This window comes from Hemiscyllium ocellatum, chromosome 48 (assembly GCF_020745735.1).
Source record: "Hemiscyllium ocellatum isolate sHemOce1 chromosome 48, sHemOce1.pat.X.cur, whole genome shotgun sequence".
NCBI classification, from domain to species: domain Eukaryota; kingdom Metazoa; phylum Chordata; class Chondrichthyes; order Orectolobiformes; family Hemiscylliidae; genus Hemiscyllium; species Hemiscyllium ocellatum.
In genome coordinates this window covers 17,399,074-17,419,172 of record NC_083448.1, presented here as the reverse complement: position 1 = coordinate 17,419,172, position 20,099 = coordinate 17,399,074, and the positions used below count along the sequence as shown (strand labels likewise).

General features: G+C 46.5%; 1 protein-coding gene across 2 annotated transcripts in view; it reads right to left on the bottom strand.

The window, feature by feature from the left end:
- LOC132836957 (zinc metalloproteinase-disintegrin-like crotastatin) overlaps positions 1-20,099 on the bottom strand; it is a 51,565-nt gene that overhangs the window by 14,632 nt on the left and 16,834 nt on the right. For both annotated transcript variants that reach the window (XM_060856545.1, XM_060856546.1), the window contains exons 8-15: positions 19,265-19,333; positions 15,853-16,022; positions 15,021-15,102; positions 13,299-13,429; positions 11,551-11,728; positions 10,707-10,796; positions 10,021-10,216; positions 6,216-6,318 (exon numbers count right to left, since the gene is read on the bottom strand). In XM_060856545.1, coding sequence (XP_060712528.1) covers positions 6,216-6,318; positions 10,021-10,216; positions 10,707-10,796; positions 11,551-11,728; positions 13,299-13,429; positions 15,021-15,102; positions 15,853-16,022; positions 19,265-19,333 — 1,019 coding nt within the window. The remainder of the gene's footprint in view (positions 1-6,215; positions 6,319-10,020; positions 10,217-10,706; positions 10,797-11,550; positions 11,729-13,298; positions 13,430-15,020; positions 15,103-15,852; positions 16,023-19,264; positions 19,334-20,099) is intronic.

The window sequence follows — 20,099 nt, the reverse complement described above, 5'->3', positions numbered from 1 at the left end:
CAAAGCTCTTGTCAATAACACACCAAGGAATTTGTTTATCTCATCTTACAAAGCTGGAGGCAATCAACAAGCGTACCTGTTCAGCAACTTCTAAACAGGAACATTTTGTGATTTACTGCACAGGAACATACTCAGACAAGGGATCAAAACGGTGGGGTTTTATAAACACGTTCCTGGAGGACGAGGTGGAACAGTGGAGGCCAGGCTCAGGGAGGGGACAGGATAGAACTCAGGAGTTCATTTGCTTTTGAGAAAGTGATTTTCACTGGCTAAGCCCAAATTTATTATCCATCCCTAGTTGCCCCTTGAGAAGGTGGGGGTGAGCTGCTTTCTTCAACCACCACAATCCATGTGCTGTAGGTTGACCATAATTCCTTTGGGGAGGGAAGCCTAGGATTTTGACCCAGCAACAGTGAAGACAGGATGGTGAGTGGTTTGGAGCGAATTTGCAGGGGATGGTGTTCCCATGTATCCGCTGCCCTTATCCTTCTCAATAACCAAAGTTGAAAATCACACAATACCAGGTTATCGACCAACAGGTTTATTTAGAAGCACTAGCTTTCAGAGCGCTGCTCTTTCATCAGGTATCTAGTCACGCAGGATCATAGGACACAGAATTTATACTAAGAGGTCATACAACTGATGCGATGTATTGAACAAACTGAGATTGCTGTTCAGTCTTTCATCTTTTAGAATGGGTTGAGGGTTTTGATTTATTAATATGCAAATCCCAGAACTTCTTTCAAGTCACATTCACAACATAACTTAAGATTTTGTAAAAATCGGTGACGTTTCAGCACAGGTAATGCATTCAAGGTGTGAGGTTAGACTCTGTCTGTATTCCAATCTTGAGTCAGACTGGTTCATATTCCAAAGTAGGAATTGATAAAATGTCACATGGACTGATTGCCTACAGAACAAAATAGAATGTAGTTGCAAATGCAAATTCACCCTATGGACACACACCACATACACACAGACACACACTAACACACACACACACTAACACACACACACACACACACACACTAACACATACACACAAACTAACACACAGACACACACACACACACACACACTAACACACACAGACACACACACATACACAGACATACACTAACACACACACAGACACACACACTAACACACACAGACACACACACATAAACATACACAGACACACACACAGACTAACACACAGACACACACACATAAACATACACGGACACACACACTAACACACACACACATAAACAGACACAGACACACACACAGACTAACACACAGACACACACACATAAACATACACAGACACACACACACATACAGACACACACACGCATACACACACACTCACACACATAAACATACACAGACACACACACACATACAGACACACACACGCATACACACACACTCACACACATAGACACACTCACACAGCCATGCACACACACAAACACACACAGACACATACACAAACACATACACAGACACATACACACACACACTAACAAAAACACACATAGACTCATACACACACACTCTCACACACAGACACACAAACACAAACAGATACACACAAACACATACACAGACACATACACACACAGAGACACAAACACTCTCACACACACACACGAACATATACACACAGACAAACACACAGACACATACACACACACACATGCACACGCACACACACACATTCACACACAGATGCATACACACACACACATGCACACACACACATGCACTCACGCACAGACACACACACACACCGCATGCACATTCACACACACAATCACACACACATATACAGACACACACGCATATACACACACACACACATACTCACACACACACGCACTCACGCACAGACACACACATACAGACACACACACACAGACACACACGCACAGACTCACACACATACACACACACACACACACACACATAGACACACTCACACAGCCACGCGCGCACACACACACACACTCACACACACAAACAAGTCTACGGGGTGAATTTGCATTTGCAGAATTGTATTTGCAACTACATTCTATTTTGTTCAAAAAGAACACAATCTGTAGACAGCCACTGTGTCCTATCATCCTGCCCCACTAGCTACCAGATACAGAAGCAGCACCTCACAAGCTAGTGCTTCCAAATAAACCTGTTGGACCATAACCTGGTGTTGTGTGATTTTTAACTTTGTACACCCCAGTCCAACACTGGCACCTCCTCTTCGAGGGAGAAGTGGTTGTTGGTTTGGAAAGTGCAGTCTAAGGAGCTGCAATGAGCAAAGGGAACAGATTGCGTGGCTGCTGAGTCAGGTTAAAGGAAGTCAAAGATGGGCTGAAAGGCCTGAAGTGGTAGGAGTGCTGTGATCTTGGAGGATTGTGGGACTAGACACAAACGCTGGCAGAGTTGAGGAGGGGCTGAGGTTCAAAGGGATTTGACTGTGAGGGTGTGGACTTTGAGGCTGGACTTGGGAGCAGGGGGTTGTGTGTAGGATAACCTGGGAATGAGGGTAATGTTTCTGCTGAGCTGCACAATGCAGATAAACTATACTCCAAAGAGATAGTGAGAAAAGAAATAAATCTGAGGTGAGTACAGTTCAGCAGAGGAGCAGATGAGTCAAAGGCAGGCCACAGCAAGGCAGAGAAAGAGGTAAACCAGATCAATTAACCTGCAATTATTCCAATGCAAGAGGACTGACAGGGAAGGCAAATGAATTCAGGGCATTTTTGGGAACATGGGACTGGGATATCATAGCTATTACAGAAATGTGGCTCAGGGATGGGCAGGACTGGTACCTTAATGTTCCAGGGCATAGGTGCTATCAGAAGGATAGAAAGGGGGTGGGGGGGCAAGAAACAGGCTGAGTGGCATTTTTGGTGAGGGATAGCACTTCAGCTGAATATAGGGATGATATTCCTGGCAACACATCCAGGGAAGTTATTTGGGTGGAACTGAGAAATAAGAAAGGAATGATCACCTTTTTGGGATTGTACTCTTGACCCACCCAATAGTCTGGGAAATTGAGAAGCAAATTGCAAAGAGATCTCAGTTATCTGTAAAAATAACAGGGTGGCAATGGCAGAGGATTTCAACTTATCAAATATTGCCTGGGACTGCTATGGCGTTCAGGGTTTAGATGGAGAGGAATTGTTAAGTGTGAACAAGAACATTTTCTTCTGCAGTATGTGGATGTCCTCACGAGAGAAGGAACAAACCTAGACTTACTCTTGGGAAATAAGGCAGGTCACTGGGGGAACACTTTGGGTCCAGTGATCATAATTCTATTTGTTTTAAAATAGTGATGGAAAAGGACAGACAGGACCTAAAAGTTAACATTCACAATTGGAGGAAGGCCAATTTTGACAGTATTAGGCAGAATCTTTCAAAGTTGAGTGAGAGAGGCTATTTGCAGGTGAAGGGATGGTTGGGAAGTGGGAAACCTTCAAACATGAGATGCTGAGAGTCCAGAGACAGTATGTTCCTGTTAGAGAGAAACAGTAAGGCTGGTAGATGTAGGGAGTGCTGGATAATGAGAGAAATTGAGGCTCCAGTCAAGAAAAACAAGGAAGCTTAGGTCAGGTATAGACAAAATAAAAACCGAAATAATTTCAGATGCTGTAAATCAGAAACAAAAGCAGAAGTTGCTGGAAAAGCTCAGCAGGTCTGGCAACATCTGTAGAGAGAAAGCAGAGTTAACATTTTGGGTTCGGTGACCCTTCCTCAGAAGTGAGAGCAGTTCTGAGGAAGGGTCACCAGACCTGAAACATTAACTCTGATTTCTCTTCACACATGCTGCCAGACCTGCTGAGCTTTTCCAGCAACTTCTGATTTTGTGGCAGGTTTTGACAGCCAGGATCGAGTGAATCCCTCAAAGGGTATAAGGTCAGTAATAATCTGCTCAAGGGGAAATCAGGAGGGCTAAAAAGGACAAATGAGATAGCTTTGGCAAACATGGTTAAGGAGAACCCAAAGGGACACGACAAGTACATGAAGGGCACAAGGGTAACCAGGGAGAGAAGAACGCCATCTATGTGTGGAACTGCAGGAGATGGATGAGATATTAAACAAGTTTTTAGTGTCAATATTTACTGTGGAGAAGGTTTTGGCAGCTAGAGAACTTGGAGAAATAAACTGAAATTTTGAAAAGTGTCCGTATTACAGAACAGGAGATGCTGGACGTCTTAAAGTGCATCAAAGTGGATAGATCCCCAGGGTCAGATCAGGTGTATCCCAGAACGTTTTGGGCAAACTCGGGACGTGATTGCTGGGTCCCTTGCTGAGATATTTGGTTCATCGATAGCCATGGGTGAGATGTCTGAAGACTGAAGGTTGGCTAATGTGTTTGCCATTATTGAAGAAAATTGGTCAGGAAAAGCCAGGGAACTATAGACCAGCGAGCTTGACACTGGTGTTGAGCAAGCTGCTGGAGGGAATCCTGAGGGACAGGATTTACATGCATTTGGCAAGGCAAGGACTGATTAGGGATAGTCAACATGGCTTTGTGCATGGGAAATCATGTCTCACAAACTTAGAGCCATAGAGATGTACAGCATGGAAACAGACCCTTTGGTCCAACTCGTCCATGCCAACCCTTTTGAAGAAGTGACAGATTGATGAGGCAGAGCGGTAGACAGTGTGACTTCAGTAAAGTCTTCGACAAGGTTCCCTATGGGAGACTGGTTAGCAAGGTTAGATCTCGTGGAATACAGAGAGAACTAGCCATTTGGATACAGAATTGGCTTGAGGGTAGAAGATAGAGAATGGTGGTAGAAGGTTGTTTTTCAGACTGGAGGCCTGTGACCAGTGGTGTGCCACAAGGATTGGTGCTCTGTCTACTGACTTTTGTCATTTATATCAATGATTTGGATGTGAACATAGGAGGTACAGTTAGCAAGAGAAGGTTAACTCAGAGTACAATGAGATCTTGATCAGATGGGCTGAGGAGTGGCAGATGGAGTTTAATTTAGATAAATGTGAGGCTCTGCATTTTGGAAAGGCAAATCAGTGCAGGACTTGTACACTTAATGGTACGGTCCTGGGGAGTGTTGCTGAACAAAGAGACCTTGGAGTGCAGGTTCATAGCTCCTTGAAAGTGGAGTTGCAGCCACACAGGGTAGTGAAGAAGGTGTTTGGTATACTTGCCTTTAATGGTCAGTGTATTGAGTACAGGAGTTGGGAGGCCATGTTGTGGCTGTACAGGACACTGGTTAGACCACTTTTGGAATACTGTGTGCCATTCTGGTCTTCCTGCTACAGGAAAGATGTTGCGAAACTTGAGAAGGCTCAGGAAAGGTTGACAGGGATGTTGTCAGGGTTGGAGGGTTTGCGATATAGGGAGAGGCTGAACAGGCTGGGGCTGTTTTCCCTGGAGCGTCGGAGGCTGAGGGGTGACCTTATAGAGGTTTATAAAATTAGGAAGAGTGAGGATAAGTTGAATAGACAACATCTTTCTGCCCAGGGCAGGGGATTTCCAACCTAGAGGGCAAATGTGTAAGGTGAGAGGGGAAAGATTTAAAAGGGACCTGAGCTGCACCTTTCTCATGCAAAGGGTATGGAATGAGCTGCCAGGGGAAGTGGTGGAGGCTGGTACAATGACAACATTTCAAAGGCATCTGGATGGGTAGATGAATAGGAAGGGCTTTAGAGGGATAGGAGCCAAGTGCTGGCAAATGGGAGTAGGTTAGGTTAGGATATCTGGTTAGAATGGACAAGTCGGACTGAGGGGTCTGTTTTTGTGCTGTACAGCTCTATGACTCTAAAAGAAAATGCAAAATCAGAAGAGCATTTCTAAGAGAAAACACAGAATGAAGTTGTCAGGAGTGCACTGGCGGTGACTGGGTATGTGGGAGTGCTGATATTGATGGCAGGGGAACTGAGGCCCATGGATAGCACTGAGCTTACATCCACAGGTGGGCTGCAGACAAGGGGTCCTGATGTCACCTGGTGAGTAAAACAGGGAGTCATGGGTTCGAATCCCTGGGCAGACAGTGAAAGTCAAATCCAGCAAAAAAGAAGCTGGTATTAAACACGATCGATAGCTGTAAAAGTCCACCCAGTTCACTCATGTCCACTGATGATGGAAGGGTTAGCCTCTGGGCAATAAACATTGGCCTGGCCAGCAGTTCTCATGCAAATGGTTCATAAAAAGGTTGAGCCGGGAATGGTATGGCCCACTTGTTCTGCTTACTTACTCAGAAGCACATCCTTGATAACCAAACGCTGTCTTCTGACAGTAACCAAACTTGTCGCCCTGCTTATTGACTTCAAAGCAACGTCTCGGCGCTGCCTTGGCACCTATTAAAACAGAAACATTGACGTTCATCAGAATGAGGTGGCTCAACAAAGCCAATAGAAAACTTGATGCTCAGTGACTGCGATGATGAGAAAATATAACAGGACTCAATCACTTGCAGCAAGTCAGAGATGGGAGCCATTTGAGCCTGCAGAAGGAGGCCATTTGGCCCTTCAAGCCTGTTCTGTCCTTCAACGTGGCGATGGTTGATGTTTGAACCCAACTCAACCCAACCTGGCCACAGTCTCTTTTATTCCCTGAGCTTTCTGGAACCTTCCACAGCACAGTTTGCATATTCTCCCTGTGTCTGCGTGGGTTTCCTCCGGGTGCTCCGGTTTCCTCCCACAGTCCAAAAATGTGCAGGTTAGGTGAATTGGCCATGCTAAATTGCCCGTAGTGTTAGGTGAAGGGGTTAATGTAGGGGAATGGGTCTGGGTGGGTTGCGCTTTGGTGGGTCGGTGTGGACTTGTTGGGCCGAAGGGCCTGTTTCCTCACTGTAACTAATCTAATCTAATCTAACTTGAAACACAGCACTGAATGAACCAACGTTGGAACAGTTGCGATGGCAGGTTCTCCACTCAGTCCTAGCTGTGTTCCACAGGTTCCTGCTTATCCTTTTGGGAATCCATCGTCATGAAATCCTTCAGTCTCTAAGAAGCAGGGACCATCTGACCCTGACCTGAGGGTTGTGAAATTCCTGTAATTGCATGATAACCATAAAACTTATGCAAAATGATCACTGAAACGTTCTGTAACTACTGTCAGTCTTCACTTCCTTCCTTGTTGAGCATTGACTTCCTTCCCCATTTATGATAACTATAAAATAATCAGCATTGTCTCATTATTCTTTTGTAACCATTTTTGGTGAATATGACTTGAATCCTTCTTGCAACACTTGGTTTCCATGGTGGTGCTGTCACCAGGGGAGATGAGTAGGAGAATTGTTTCCTGGAATTGTGCTCTCCGAAAGGGGAAGTGCAAGGTGGGTAAGGGGTAAATCCGTCAGAAGGCAATGTTTGCAGAGCTGCAGAGAACAAGTGGGCGTCATTTGCTTTGATCTCACAAAGTGCTGGCACAGGCAGGATGGACAGAAAGGCCTTACTCACTGCTGCATAACTCAAGGCCTACTCATCTCCTGTGAAGGGACTCACAGACAGGCCTGACAGATGGTTGCTCAGAGTCATTGTCTTCATAGTTCTTGGGGAGCAGGCAGAGAAATGGGGCCAAGGCCACAATTGGGCAGAGCTGGGTGGATGGGCAAATGGCTTCCTGCTGCTCATTGTCCTTGTGACCAACCCACACTCAAACAGATACACATTTGGGATACAAGGGTCAGAGGTCATGGAGGGATTGTCCACAGGTCCCCTGAAGGTGGCAGGGACAGGTGGAGAAGGAGGAAGGAGACGTTTCGGATGCTACCCTTTAGTGAGTTAGCTATTGAGTTCCACAGCAGGGATGGGATGCTGGAACGATAGAAGACACTGGTTCAGCCAGAGCACAGTTCTGGTCACCACATGACAGGAAGGACACCATTGCTATCGGGAGAATATGGAGAAGAATGTTTCCATGGATTGAAAACTGCAGTGACCAGGAAAGATCAGATAGGCTGCTGTTGTTGACCTCTCAACACATGAGGCTGAGGTGAGTCTTCACAGAAGTGAATAAAATAATGAGGGACTTGGACAGGGAAGACCTATCAGCCAACTCGGTCAGGGATTGAAAGCAATTGGTCAAAGGAACAGAGGGGACTATAAGGTAGCTGAGCAGAATGAGGCCATTCAGCCCATTGAATCATCTCCACCATTCTATCTTGGCTGATATGATTCTTGATCCCATTCGCCCAAAAACCATAAGAAATAGCAGCAGAAATTAGGCCATTCAGCCCATTGACTCTGGTCCACCAAACAATTATAGTTAATTTTCTCAACCCCATTCCCCTCCTTTCTCCCCATAACCTTTGATCCTCTTGATACTCAAGAACCTACCTATCTAGTTTTAAATATACTCAATGACCTGGCCTTCACAGCCTTCTGTGGCAGTGAATTCCACAGATTCCCCACTCTCTGGCTGAAGAAGTTTCTCCTTATCTCTGCTCTAAAAGGTCTTCCATTTACTCTCAGGTCCTAGTCTCTCCCACCAATGGAAGCATCTTCCCAACATCCACTCTGTCCAGGCCATTCAGTATTCTCGAAGTTTCCATCACATCCCACCTCATCCTTCTAAACTCCACTGAGTAGAAACGCAGGGTCCTTAAACATTCCTCATATGTTAAGCCTTTCATTCCTGAGACCATTCTCGTGAAGCTCCTCTGAACAGACTCCAGGGCCAGTCCATCCTTCCTGAGATATGGGGCCTAAAACTGTGCACAGTCCTCCAAATGGTGGTCTGACCAGAGCGTGATAGAGCCTCAGAAGTACATTCCTTCTTATATATTCAAGTCCTCTCAAAACAAATGCCATCATTACATTTGCCTTCCTAACTACGGACTCTACCTGCAAGTTTCCCTTGACAGAATCCTGAGCTGGAACTCCCAAGTCTCTTTGCACCTCAGACTTCCGCATTTTCTTCCCATTTAGAAAATAGTCCATGTCTCTATCCTTCCGACCAAAGTGTATGACCTCGCACTTTCCCAAGATGTACTCAGTCTACCAGTTCTTTGCCCACTCTCTTAACCTGTACAACTCCTTCTGCAGCCTCCCAACCTCCTCAATTCTACCTGCCCCTCTACCTATCTTTGTATCATCTGCAAACGCAGCCAGATTGCCCTCAGTTCCTTCACCTAGATTATTAATTTATAAAGTGAAAAGGTGTGGTCCCAACACTAAGCCTTGCAGAACACCACTTGTCACTGATCACTATCCTGAGAAAGACCCTTGTGTCCCCACTCTCTGCTTTCTGAGAGACAGCCAATCTTCTATCCACACTAGCACCTTGCCTCTGACACCAGGGGCCCTTATCTTACTCAGTAGCCTCCAGTGCAGCACCCTGTCAAAGGTGTTCTTGCAGTCCAGGTAGACAACATCCATTGGCTCTCCTTGGTCTAACTTGCTCATTAACTTCCTCAAAGTATTCTAACAGATTTGTCAGGCATGACCTCCCCTTGATGAAACCATGCTGCCTTTGCCGTATCTTACTGTACACTTTCAAGTGCTCAGAAATCTCACCCTTCACAGGGGATTGCAGGATCTTACCCACAACGGGGTTTAGGCGAATCAGTCTGTAATACTCAGCATTTTGCCTTACTCCCTTTTTAAACAGGGGTGTCATGTTAGCAATTTTCCAGTCCTCTGAAAGATTCCTGAAAGATCACCACTAATGCCTTCACTATCTCTTCAGCTCTCTCCCTGAGCACTCTGCCTTTTCATCCTTCATCCCCTTATGAGTCAAGAACCTGATGGTCTCTGTCTTAAAGATACTCCATGACTTGGCCTCAACAGCAATGAGTTCCACACATTCACTGTCCACTGGCTGAAGTTATTTTTCCTCACTCTGAGGACATGAGGGAATATATTTTCACTAAGACGGTGGTGGGTTTCTGGAGTCCAGTTTGCTGATCCAGGTAGAAACTCTCCACTGAGGCAGTGGAACCCAGCAAGGCTATGGAGCACGGAGCTGGTCATGGGTAATGGGAGACGATGGCCAGAATTGCCTCTTCCTGTGCAAGAACCTGTTTCCGCTTTGAAGGTTTGAAGGTTTAAACCTACCTGATCCCCAGAAAGAGACGCATTGCTCCTGATGGGTTGGGCACTTGCCATTGTAACAGAAGCTTGTATTTCGCTTACAGGGAGTCCCATTGAGACGGAAAGTATCTTCTGGGCACTGGCCTGATCTGCCGTCACAGGTCTCCTCGAGGTCGCAGTCATCCTTGGCTCTCCGGCACAACAAGCCTGCTGCCATGAACTAACACCCAGGGAGGAAAGGAGACTTGGTCAGCTCTTTGTGATCCACATTTCAGAGGAGACAGTGACTTTATGGCAGGGAATTGATATCGGAATGTGTGGATCGCTGTCTGGCCAACAGGGCAAAACGGACACTGATAGAGAACCCAGCAAACAAAGGTAGGAATGGGATTGTGTGCAGATAGACTGACAGATTAGGAAAGAGAGCACAGTTGGAGGAACATTTGCATAGTACAGAAGATTTATATCAGGAATGAGGGATAGTGAAAAAGAGAGATACTGTAAGGACAGGAGTGTATTCAAATCAAAAAGGATAGATAGGTACATGCCCAAATGGGGCAGGAGAGCTGGAGGGGGCAGAATGGCCACAGACACTTTGTGTTCTGCATTAGTAATCTCTGTTTGAGAAAGGGAGCCAGGGTGGGGGGAAGGGAGAGGAAAGGAAGAGGGATGGGATGGGATGGGATTTGTTTGCCATCCTTTGGATGTACCTTACAGTCCTTGCAGCAGGTTCCATCAGCACACTGCACTCCCTCTCGTAGCCTGCAGGTCTCAGCATCACAGCATGGGTTCAGACACTCCTGAGGATAGCAAAACACCAAGTAAGTCAAACACCATCACCACATGTTGGCTACAAGACCAGGGAGAAAGACCAACTCTGAGAAACATCTATTCTCCAGTTCCTTCTCAATCCCCAACAGCGTAACGATCTACACATCTCACAAGTACATTGGGGCAACTCCCTCACTGGCTGCCTAATCCTTGCCCCATTTTACCAGCTGGTGCCAGTCTAACAAATCTCACAGACAATTGCTCACAAACTGGATATGGCTTGGAGATCAACAAAGAAAACGCAGATCGAGGAGCCAAGAGGAAGTGAAAAACCAAGAGCATTGATGTCAGTCGCACAGAGTTCACAGGCGATTAAATGCATCAGACCAAAAAAAATCTCCCAGATCATTTTAGAAACATAGAAACCCAGAAAATAGGAGCAGAATAGGCCCTTCGAGCCTGCTCTACTCTTCAATCTGATCATGCTTGATCATCCAACTCAATCCCCTGTTTTCTCCCCAGACCCTCTGATCCCTTTAGCCCTATGTTCCTTCTTGACCATCTGCAACCTTATGGCTTCGGCCACCTTCCGTGGGAGAGAATTCCACAGGCTCCCCATTGTCTGGGTGACGGGTCCGAAACGGCCTAGCCTGTATCCTTCGACTGTGCCCCCTGGTTCTGAACTCCCGAGCCATGGCGAACATCCTTCCTGTGCTGACTGTGTCCAGTCCTGATTTCATCAAAGGACTGAAAGGCTTTGAGCGTGATAAATCCGGTGCCTACCTCCGGAATTCCACAGTCACACTCCTCCCCTTTCTCAAGGAAGCGATTCCCGCAGACCGGCCTCGACACGATCTCGTCCTGGTTGGGTACATCACGGAGACACGATGCTGTGCGGGTCAGCACAAAGTTCTGGAAGTGCTGGTGGCTGCAGCTGCTGAACTCTGTCGGCAGAACCGAGCTGTCAGGAGGAAATGAAGGACTCGGGTTTAATGCAGCATCCTCCAGCATTCCCAGCCTGACTGCAAGATTGCCTTACTGCCAACTGACTGTCCCTTGGACGTTGAGTCACTGCTGTGACAGAGTTCAGAAAATAGTGGGCAGGCTGGCCAGGAACCAATGCTGTGTGGACTGGGCGCTGCACATCCCCACACCCCTCCGTCCCACAGATTCATTCATTTAACCCCTATCTCTGACCAGACCCCACCACTTGTGCCTGTCTCAAATGGCCTTCCACCTCCTCTGAAAACTGCAGGCAGGACAGAACTCTGGGCCGGGGCCAAAGGAATTGGGGGCATTTTGCATTGTCAGGATTTTGAAGCCGGACAAGATCTGGGGATAGCAACTTTCGGAAGGAGAATGGGTAAAGTTCAAAAGGCAGGAGGGTCCACTGATGGACTGGATGATGAGTCAGACTCACACTCAGTGGCATTTTATTGTCTCTTTAGTCTGGTAGATTCTACAGAGGAATCCCCGAACAAAGTGACGGTTGTGTTGCAAAGGAAACAAGACCGAGTTGTCTGGGTGTGATGGAGTTTGAACAATAGATCACCAAACTAGCTCTTGGTAAGGGCAATGTTCACACCCATTGAACCCAGTCACTGTATTCTTTGGCTTTCCTTTCCCAGTTTCTGACAAACAGGGTTTCTCAGTGACAAAGAAATACAAACAAGGAACGAGAGTAGGCCATTCGGCCCTTTGATCCTGCCCTGTCATTCAATGAAGGTCATAACTGATCTGATTTAAGCCTTGACTCTCCATTCCTGCATATCCCCAGTAATCCTTAATCTAGCTCAGCCTTCAGAATGTTTCATGACCCCACTGCCATGGTTTTGTTTTTGTAATAATGCCAAAGTAAACATGTCGGTGCGGCACGGCAGGTGTATGCGAGCCTTCATAGTGAGAGGACCCAAGGACAGGAGCAGTGATGCCTTGCTGTCATTGTACAGGGCCTTGGTGAGACCACCCTTGGAGTACTGGGTGCAGTTTTGGTCTCGTTTTCTGAGGATGATATTCTGATGAGGGAGAGAGTGCAAATAATATTTCCCAGACAGATTCCTACGATGGCAGGACTCACATCTGTGGACTAGATCAGTCAGGATTTTTTTCACTGGAGAGAAGAAGGATGAGGGGCATTCTCACAGAAACATACAGAATTCTAACTGGACTGGACTGGTATAAACACAAGAAGGATGTTCTTGATGAGCGGGAGTCCAGATCCAAGGGTCACAGTCTAAGGAGGTGGGGTAGACCATTTCAGACTGGCACGAGGAGAAATGTCTTCACCCAGAGAGTACAGAGCGTGTAGAATTCACTGTCACAGAAAATGGTTGAGACCAAAACATTTTCAAGAAGGATCTTACATAGTTCCGAGTGCTAAAGGGATTGAAGGATAGGGAGGGGAAATGGGAACAGGGTATGGAGTTGGCCGATCCGCCATTGTCATACTGAGTAGCAGAGCAGGCTTGAATGGCTAGATGCCTGCATCCTCAATGGATATTCAACCCCACAGGGGAGTGAATCAGACTCACCTCAGAACTGGAGACATGATACAAGACCTAGAATCACAGTTGCAATTGTCATCATCATGGTTCATGCCCAGATTGTGGCCCATCTCGTGTGCTATCGTCGATGCCACTCCGTGGACGTTGTTGGTGTGATCCTGTGGGAGGAGGATCATACTTCAGCAATCCCATCACAAACACACCCCAGGCAGGTCAGTCACTGTCTGTAGATCACACTTTCTCACCTTGGCTCCTACTGGGCCTTAGGAAACCCCTGGACATCAGTAAGCCCCCTCACCTCTTCTACTGTCCCTTGATACCATATAATATTGCCCAGCTTCACCCTTACCCCTGATGAAGGGCTCTGGCCCAAAAACATCAATTTTCCTGCTCCTTGAATGCTACCTGACCTGCTGTGGTTTTCCAGCAACACACTCTCAACTCGCGCCACTTTCTATTTGTCTCTGGAGCTGATAGCTTCCACATTCCCTTGGCTGACCTCTGACCTTCCAGCTTCGGGCAACTTCAGATCATCTGGACATTGAGTTGTCAGGTTGCACCGATTCTCACTGGCCTGCATTGGCCCCTGTCCAGCAATGGCTCAGTTTTAAAATCCTCACCCCAGCTTTGAAAGCAATTTACAGCCATGCCTGATCTCAGGAACCTGCCCCTGCCTGACTACCCCTGGAGATGGTCCTCACTCCTCTGACTCTGAACTTGCACACTTTCCTCGTCACTCCGTGAGGGGCAGCCATTTCTTCAGCAAGTCTCTCCTCTGGAATTGTCGCCTAAAACCTTTCCCAAAATAGTCCCTGACCTCTCTGATCACACTTTGACCAGTTTTCTGAATAATTCCTCAGGTGCTCTGGTTTCCAATTTCACTCACATTGCACTGTTGTGATATGATACGATGTGCATATACCTCTGACAGGGCAAATCCTTTACTGTGCTGTCAATCACTAACATGTTGACACGATGTAATGTAACCACTGATGACTGTTGTAAACCTACTAGGTTCCCCTTCAGGGAAGGAGATCTGCTGTCCTTACCCAGTCTGGCCCTAGTTGTGACTCCAGACCTTCAGCTGTGTGCCTGCTGCACACAACAATGTGGTTGTCACTTAACTGTTTTGGACAACGAGAGATGGACAGCAAATACTGTTCAAATCAGCAATGCTCTCACCCTGTGCAGAAATATTTTACAAAGTTCTCCAAGCACGGCATTACTTTTCCACTCAGCCTTGGCAACTATTCAGCGCTGCTGCTGGTGACTGGCAGGATATTGGGAACAGTTGCAAACCCAACCTAACACGTCTAGCCAAAACATCAGCATCATTGGAGGAGTCTCGAGGACGGGGTGACTCCATACACAAACATCCTCCGGTCAAACAATTCCTCGAGTATTCTCAGTGACTTTGGATGGTGGTAGTATCATTGGGCCATTCAGCCCTGGCGATACAGCACGTTTAGTTAAACATGGGGCTCTTTTTAAATTCTTCATTCACAGCATGTGGGACTCACTGCCTTGACCAGCATTTATTATCCATATCACATACAAGCCAATCCTTATTGTAAGCACCTTCGTGTTGCAGGTGGTTTTTCCCCAAATGATAATCATTTCATGGTCATCATTGCTTTTGTAATTCCAAACTTTTATGGAGTTCAAATTCCACCACTCCTCCCCTTCACAGAACCTGGACCTGGGATCTCTGGATTGGAAGTCTATTTAGAATACCAATGCCTCCCTTACCTGGTTGATCGCCCCGGAGCCATGTGTACACATGGCACTCACTTGGGCCAAGCCGATGGTATCTCCAGTAAAGTCCACATGCCTACAACAGGAAGGACAAATAGACAATCTGAGTCTTCTCTTCACTGCAACACCAATGGACCTCCTCAGAAATAATCGCTCACAGTTTGGGGGCTAAGGTGAGCTGTCGGCCTCCATAGCCATCTCAGCTCTGGCAGCCCAACCCCCAAGCTGAGGTTCCCCTTGTCAGACTCAAATGTCCAAAGGCAATACTTACTGATTGGTGTGAGTTTGAAGGGGTGGGGAGATGGTAGGTATTGTCCAATCCAGTGTCCGTGGTGCCCCCTAACACAGCTGGCCTCAAATGTACCCACAGACATCATGTTCCCCTCCCTCTAAAAAACCAAGGATGTATTCAGAGCAGACAGGCAGGCAGTCTCTCCTTACAAGTGCTCCAAGTATTTAAGTAAACATCGAAGAACAGAAGACTTAGGCCATTCAGCCCATCAAGTCTACACTACCATGAAATGAGATCATGGCTGATCTGATCTGATCATCCTCAACTCCACTTTCCTGCCTTTTGCCCATAACCCTTGATCTTCCTCCTGATTAAAGAAAAATAGAGTGTATACCCATCGATCTTAACAATAGAATGGAAGACCATTATCAAAAGCCGTCCGCCATGATTTCCTTTGTGTGCATGCACGGACCACGAAAGGATGAGCAGGACTGTTTTGTTGGACAGCAATGCTATCACCTAACCCTCCACAATCATGTTGTCATGTGCCACAACAAAAATGAAACAGGAACTGGAGGCAGCGCCGATACTTACGTGATAAATTGGATGTTGTCATGTTCCTTTCTTGGCAGCAACTTGGTTCTGCGCCACTCCAACATGTTCGTCAGAGTACGACCAGCATCTTTTTCAACAAAGAACTGATCTCCACTGGACCAGATCTCCAAACCAATCAAGGCTACGTGTGTCCTCAGTGGTTGGTAAAGCTGTCAGGGCGGGAGGGGGGGGGAGACAGAGAGAGAGAGAGATGATTGGACAAAGGGACTTTGAGTGGGGATTGGTGTCTTTGGCCAAGAAAGATGGCAGTCAATGGTGTGGCTAACAGCAGAAATGGTAACAATACTGGTGAAGAGCTACAACCAAGAATGCTGGGAATGTTGATCAAGCTGGTTTGTACTCTGACCTCATTTAAAACTGCAGCCAGGACACGTCATGAGCTGTCCTGAAGTCTGTGACCTGCAGTTTCCTGTCTTGACCAAATAAGGGCGGGGTCTGCAACATAAACTGGCACTGCTATTACCATATATGGAGCATGCAATGTGGCTGTTCATGACTTGGCGTAAACATCTGGGAGCTCCATTGGCTGGGATCAAACACTGTGACCAGGGGTTCGTTCAGTTCATTGGCTGAGTGCCAGAGAAGGTTCTGGAAGGACGAGCATGTTTTGGGATACTAGATAGCAGAAGAAAGGATTTTGCAGGAGCGCCCATCGAGGTCAACATCTAAGAAGCACGTGCACCGAAGTTGTTTCAGAGAGGGCAACAAAACCACGAGGCAAGATCTACACCGAGAGCAAATCTTGGCCAACACCCTCGGGGTAGTATTTGTTTCCAGCCAAACTTCTCCAGTTAAAGATGGAGTTCGGGTTAAATGTGAATTGAGTTAAAGTCAGGTAAAGTGAAGTGAAATGAAGTGAGTAAATTTGAAGGTTAGATGAAGTTAAAAGTGAATGTTGTAGTGAATGCATGTTTTATATTGAGCATTGGTACTTAAAGGGTTAAACAATGGAAGAAGGCCCCACAGCATGCTTTGCCTGAAGTCGTGAGGGGAATGCCTGCAGTTCAAAATGGCCACCCAGTGAGGGAAATGTCCCCAAGGTGTCCAAGTCACTCCACATGCAAATCTGTTCCTCTTTCTCAGTGACTCCAGGAAATCGCCAAGTGACAGTGACTTCCTGCCCATTTAGCGTGCCACCTTTTCAGCCCCAATGTCAGTAAGACTTTCATATTGGGCTTCCATCTGGTGGTGGAGGTGGTCCTCCTTGCTACCAAGGATGGCCCCTCGGTCACATGTCAGAGGTGGCACTGCTGAACTATTAAGCAGGCAGTGGCCCTGCCAAGATTTAACTTCTCATGGGAATATTTTGATAACAACTGCACCCTCCCCCAAGGTACCAATAATCATCAAAGAAAGCAGAGGGAATGCCTCCATCTATCACCATTAGAGAATTGGGCTCCTTTAAGGGTTAGGAGAAAGTGAGGACTGCGGATGCTGGAGATCAGAGCTGAAAATGTGTTGCTGGAAAAGCGCAGCAGGTCAGGCAGCATCCAAGGAGCAGGAGAATCGACGTTTCGGGCATGACCGAAACATCGATTCTCCTGCTCCTTGGATGCTGCCTGACTTGCTGCGCTTTTCCAGCAACACATTTTCAGCTTCTTTAAGGGTTAACCAGAATAGGCGTGAGTGTGAGCACTTTTCACTGGCATGTGTATTGAAGAGCTGAGTTCTCCTACACTAGGCGGTTGGTTCTACAGGGCGAAGGCAGAAACTGCTGGATGTACTAAACTGTCAATTTACAACAAAACCAGTGTTCATCTCTGACTTTTTATTCCTTGCTGGATTCCACATATGGCTATCAGTTTATTGAATACGCAGAGCTGAACTTCATCGGGTGAATGGTTGAACTTGAATAGATAATTTTGGATGTTTGCGCTTTGCATGAATGGCCAAGAAAAAACAATCAGATTTAAAACAAAGAAGAAGCAACAGTTTCACCACTGAAATGATCAAGTGCTGCAGGCTATTGAGTCATTGAGTCATAAGGTACAGAAATAGGCACTTCGATCCAACCAGTCCACATCAACCTTAATCCCAAACTAACCACGCCCCACCTGCCTGCACTTGGGCCATATCTCCCCAAACCTTTTCTAGTCACGTACCTTTTAAACATCAGAACTGTGCCCACTCCACCAACCTTGTGTCTTTTTAAAAGCTTTCTCCTCTCATCTTAAAAATATGCCTTCTAGTCTTGAAATTTCCCACCGTCATTCCCCTTATCTGTACCCGTCATGATTTTATAAAACCTCTACAAGGTCACCTTTCAACCTCCGACACAACAGTGAAAGAAGTCCCAGCCTTTCCAACCTCTCCTCACAGCTCAAACCCTCCATTCCCAGCAACCCCCCCCGGTAAATCTCTCCTGAGCCCTCTCCAGCTTAATATGATGAATCCTGTGACAGGGTGACCACAGCTGACACAGTATTGCAGAAGAGGCCTCACCAACTTCCTGTACAACCTGCAATCAAAGGTCTGTGCATTGAAGGCAAGCATGCTAAACACCTTGTTAACCAGAGCTTAAAAATGTCTTGCTGGAAAAGTGCAGCAGGTCAGGCAGCATCAAAGGAGCAAGAGAATTCGACGTTTCGGGCGATGTCGATTCTCCTATTCCTTTGATGCTGCCTGACCTGCTGCACTTTTCCAGCAACACATTTTTAAGCTCTGATCTCCAGCCTCTGCATCTTCACTTCCACCTTGTTACCCACCCTATGGATTTGTGATGCAAACTTCAAACTGTCGCTCGGTCAAAATCCTTGAACTCCCTCCCTCAGGGTACTGTGGGTTTGCCGACACCAAATGGACTGCATTGGTTCCGTAAGGCAGTTCACCCCACCTTCTCAAGGGGCAACTAGGGACAGTAATCAATGTGCCTTACTAGTGCTACCCATATGTCTCAAGGTCAGCTACGAAATTTCAAGCAATTGCTTTGGTCAAGAAGCAGTCTTAACTGCAAAGAAATGCAAAGCACCATAACATTTGGTACAGCACTGAAACATCATTTGTCACTCTGCAGAGAGTCTTTCAGTAGAAATCTCTACAAAATGACACAATGAACTTTATTGCTCAAGCAGCACTGTCTCAGAGTGATAGCTGTATATCTGATGCTTTCTCCCAGGGAGAATGCTCTCAGTCTTCAAGGTGAAGCAGAGCTTGATAATAAATGGAGGATGGATTAGTCGACGGAAAGGCTCAAATAGAAAGTATTCATACGTTTCGGAGAAAAACGATGAGCTCAATCCTTCAGCAGAAATTGAAGAAAGGAGGGGAGAAAAGCTATGAAAAATCAATGCAAAAATGAAGGAAGGTGAAACATCTATTGGAAGGGGAGCAGGAGCTGTCACATCAGTCAGGAAGCAGTAGTGGTGTCTCATGTTGTTTCACTGTGACTTACCAGATTAATGTGATTGACTGCCTCAAATACCCTGCTCCTCACTGCTTCCACACTGCGAAAGTGTCGGTACTGAAAAACAAATCGAGAGTTATGGCCATTAAACATAGAACACATGTGCATCATACCTATCGCTGGATAGGGCAGAGTGTAGGAAACTGAACACCGAGTGCTCCATATTACTTCCTCAGTCTGGAACTGCTCTGTCAGAGGTAGAACAGCAAAGAACAATACAGCACAGGAACAGGCCTTTCAACCCTCCAAGCCCGCGTTGACACATTTTGCCTTTCCATACTAGAACGGCCTTCACTTACAGGATCCGTATCCCTGTATCCCCTTCCTATTCATGTATTCGTCCAGGTACTTCTTGAATGCTGCTATTGTGTCTGCTTCCACCACTTCCTCTGGCAGCACATTCCAGGATGCAACTCCTTCATGCCGACCAGATATCCTCACTAAAGGTTGTCCCATTTGTCAGCATTTGGCCTAGCTCCCTCTAAACCCTTCCTATTCATCTACCCATCCAGATGCCTTTTAAATGTTGCAATTGTACCAGCCTCCACCACTTCCTCTGGCAGCTTATTCCATCCTCTGAGTGAAAACGTTGCCCCTTAGGTCCCTTTTATACCTTTCCCCTCTCACCTTAAACCTAAACCCTCTAGTTCTCACTACACTACATCTGGGAAAAGACTTTATTTATCCTATCCATGCCCAACATAATTTTATAAACCTCTATAAGATCACCCCTCAGTCTCCGACACTCCAGTGAAAACGGCCCCAGCCTGTTCAGCCTCTCCCTGTAGCTCAGATCCTCCAACCCTGGCAACATCCTTATAAA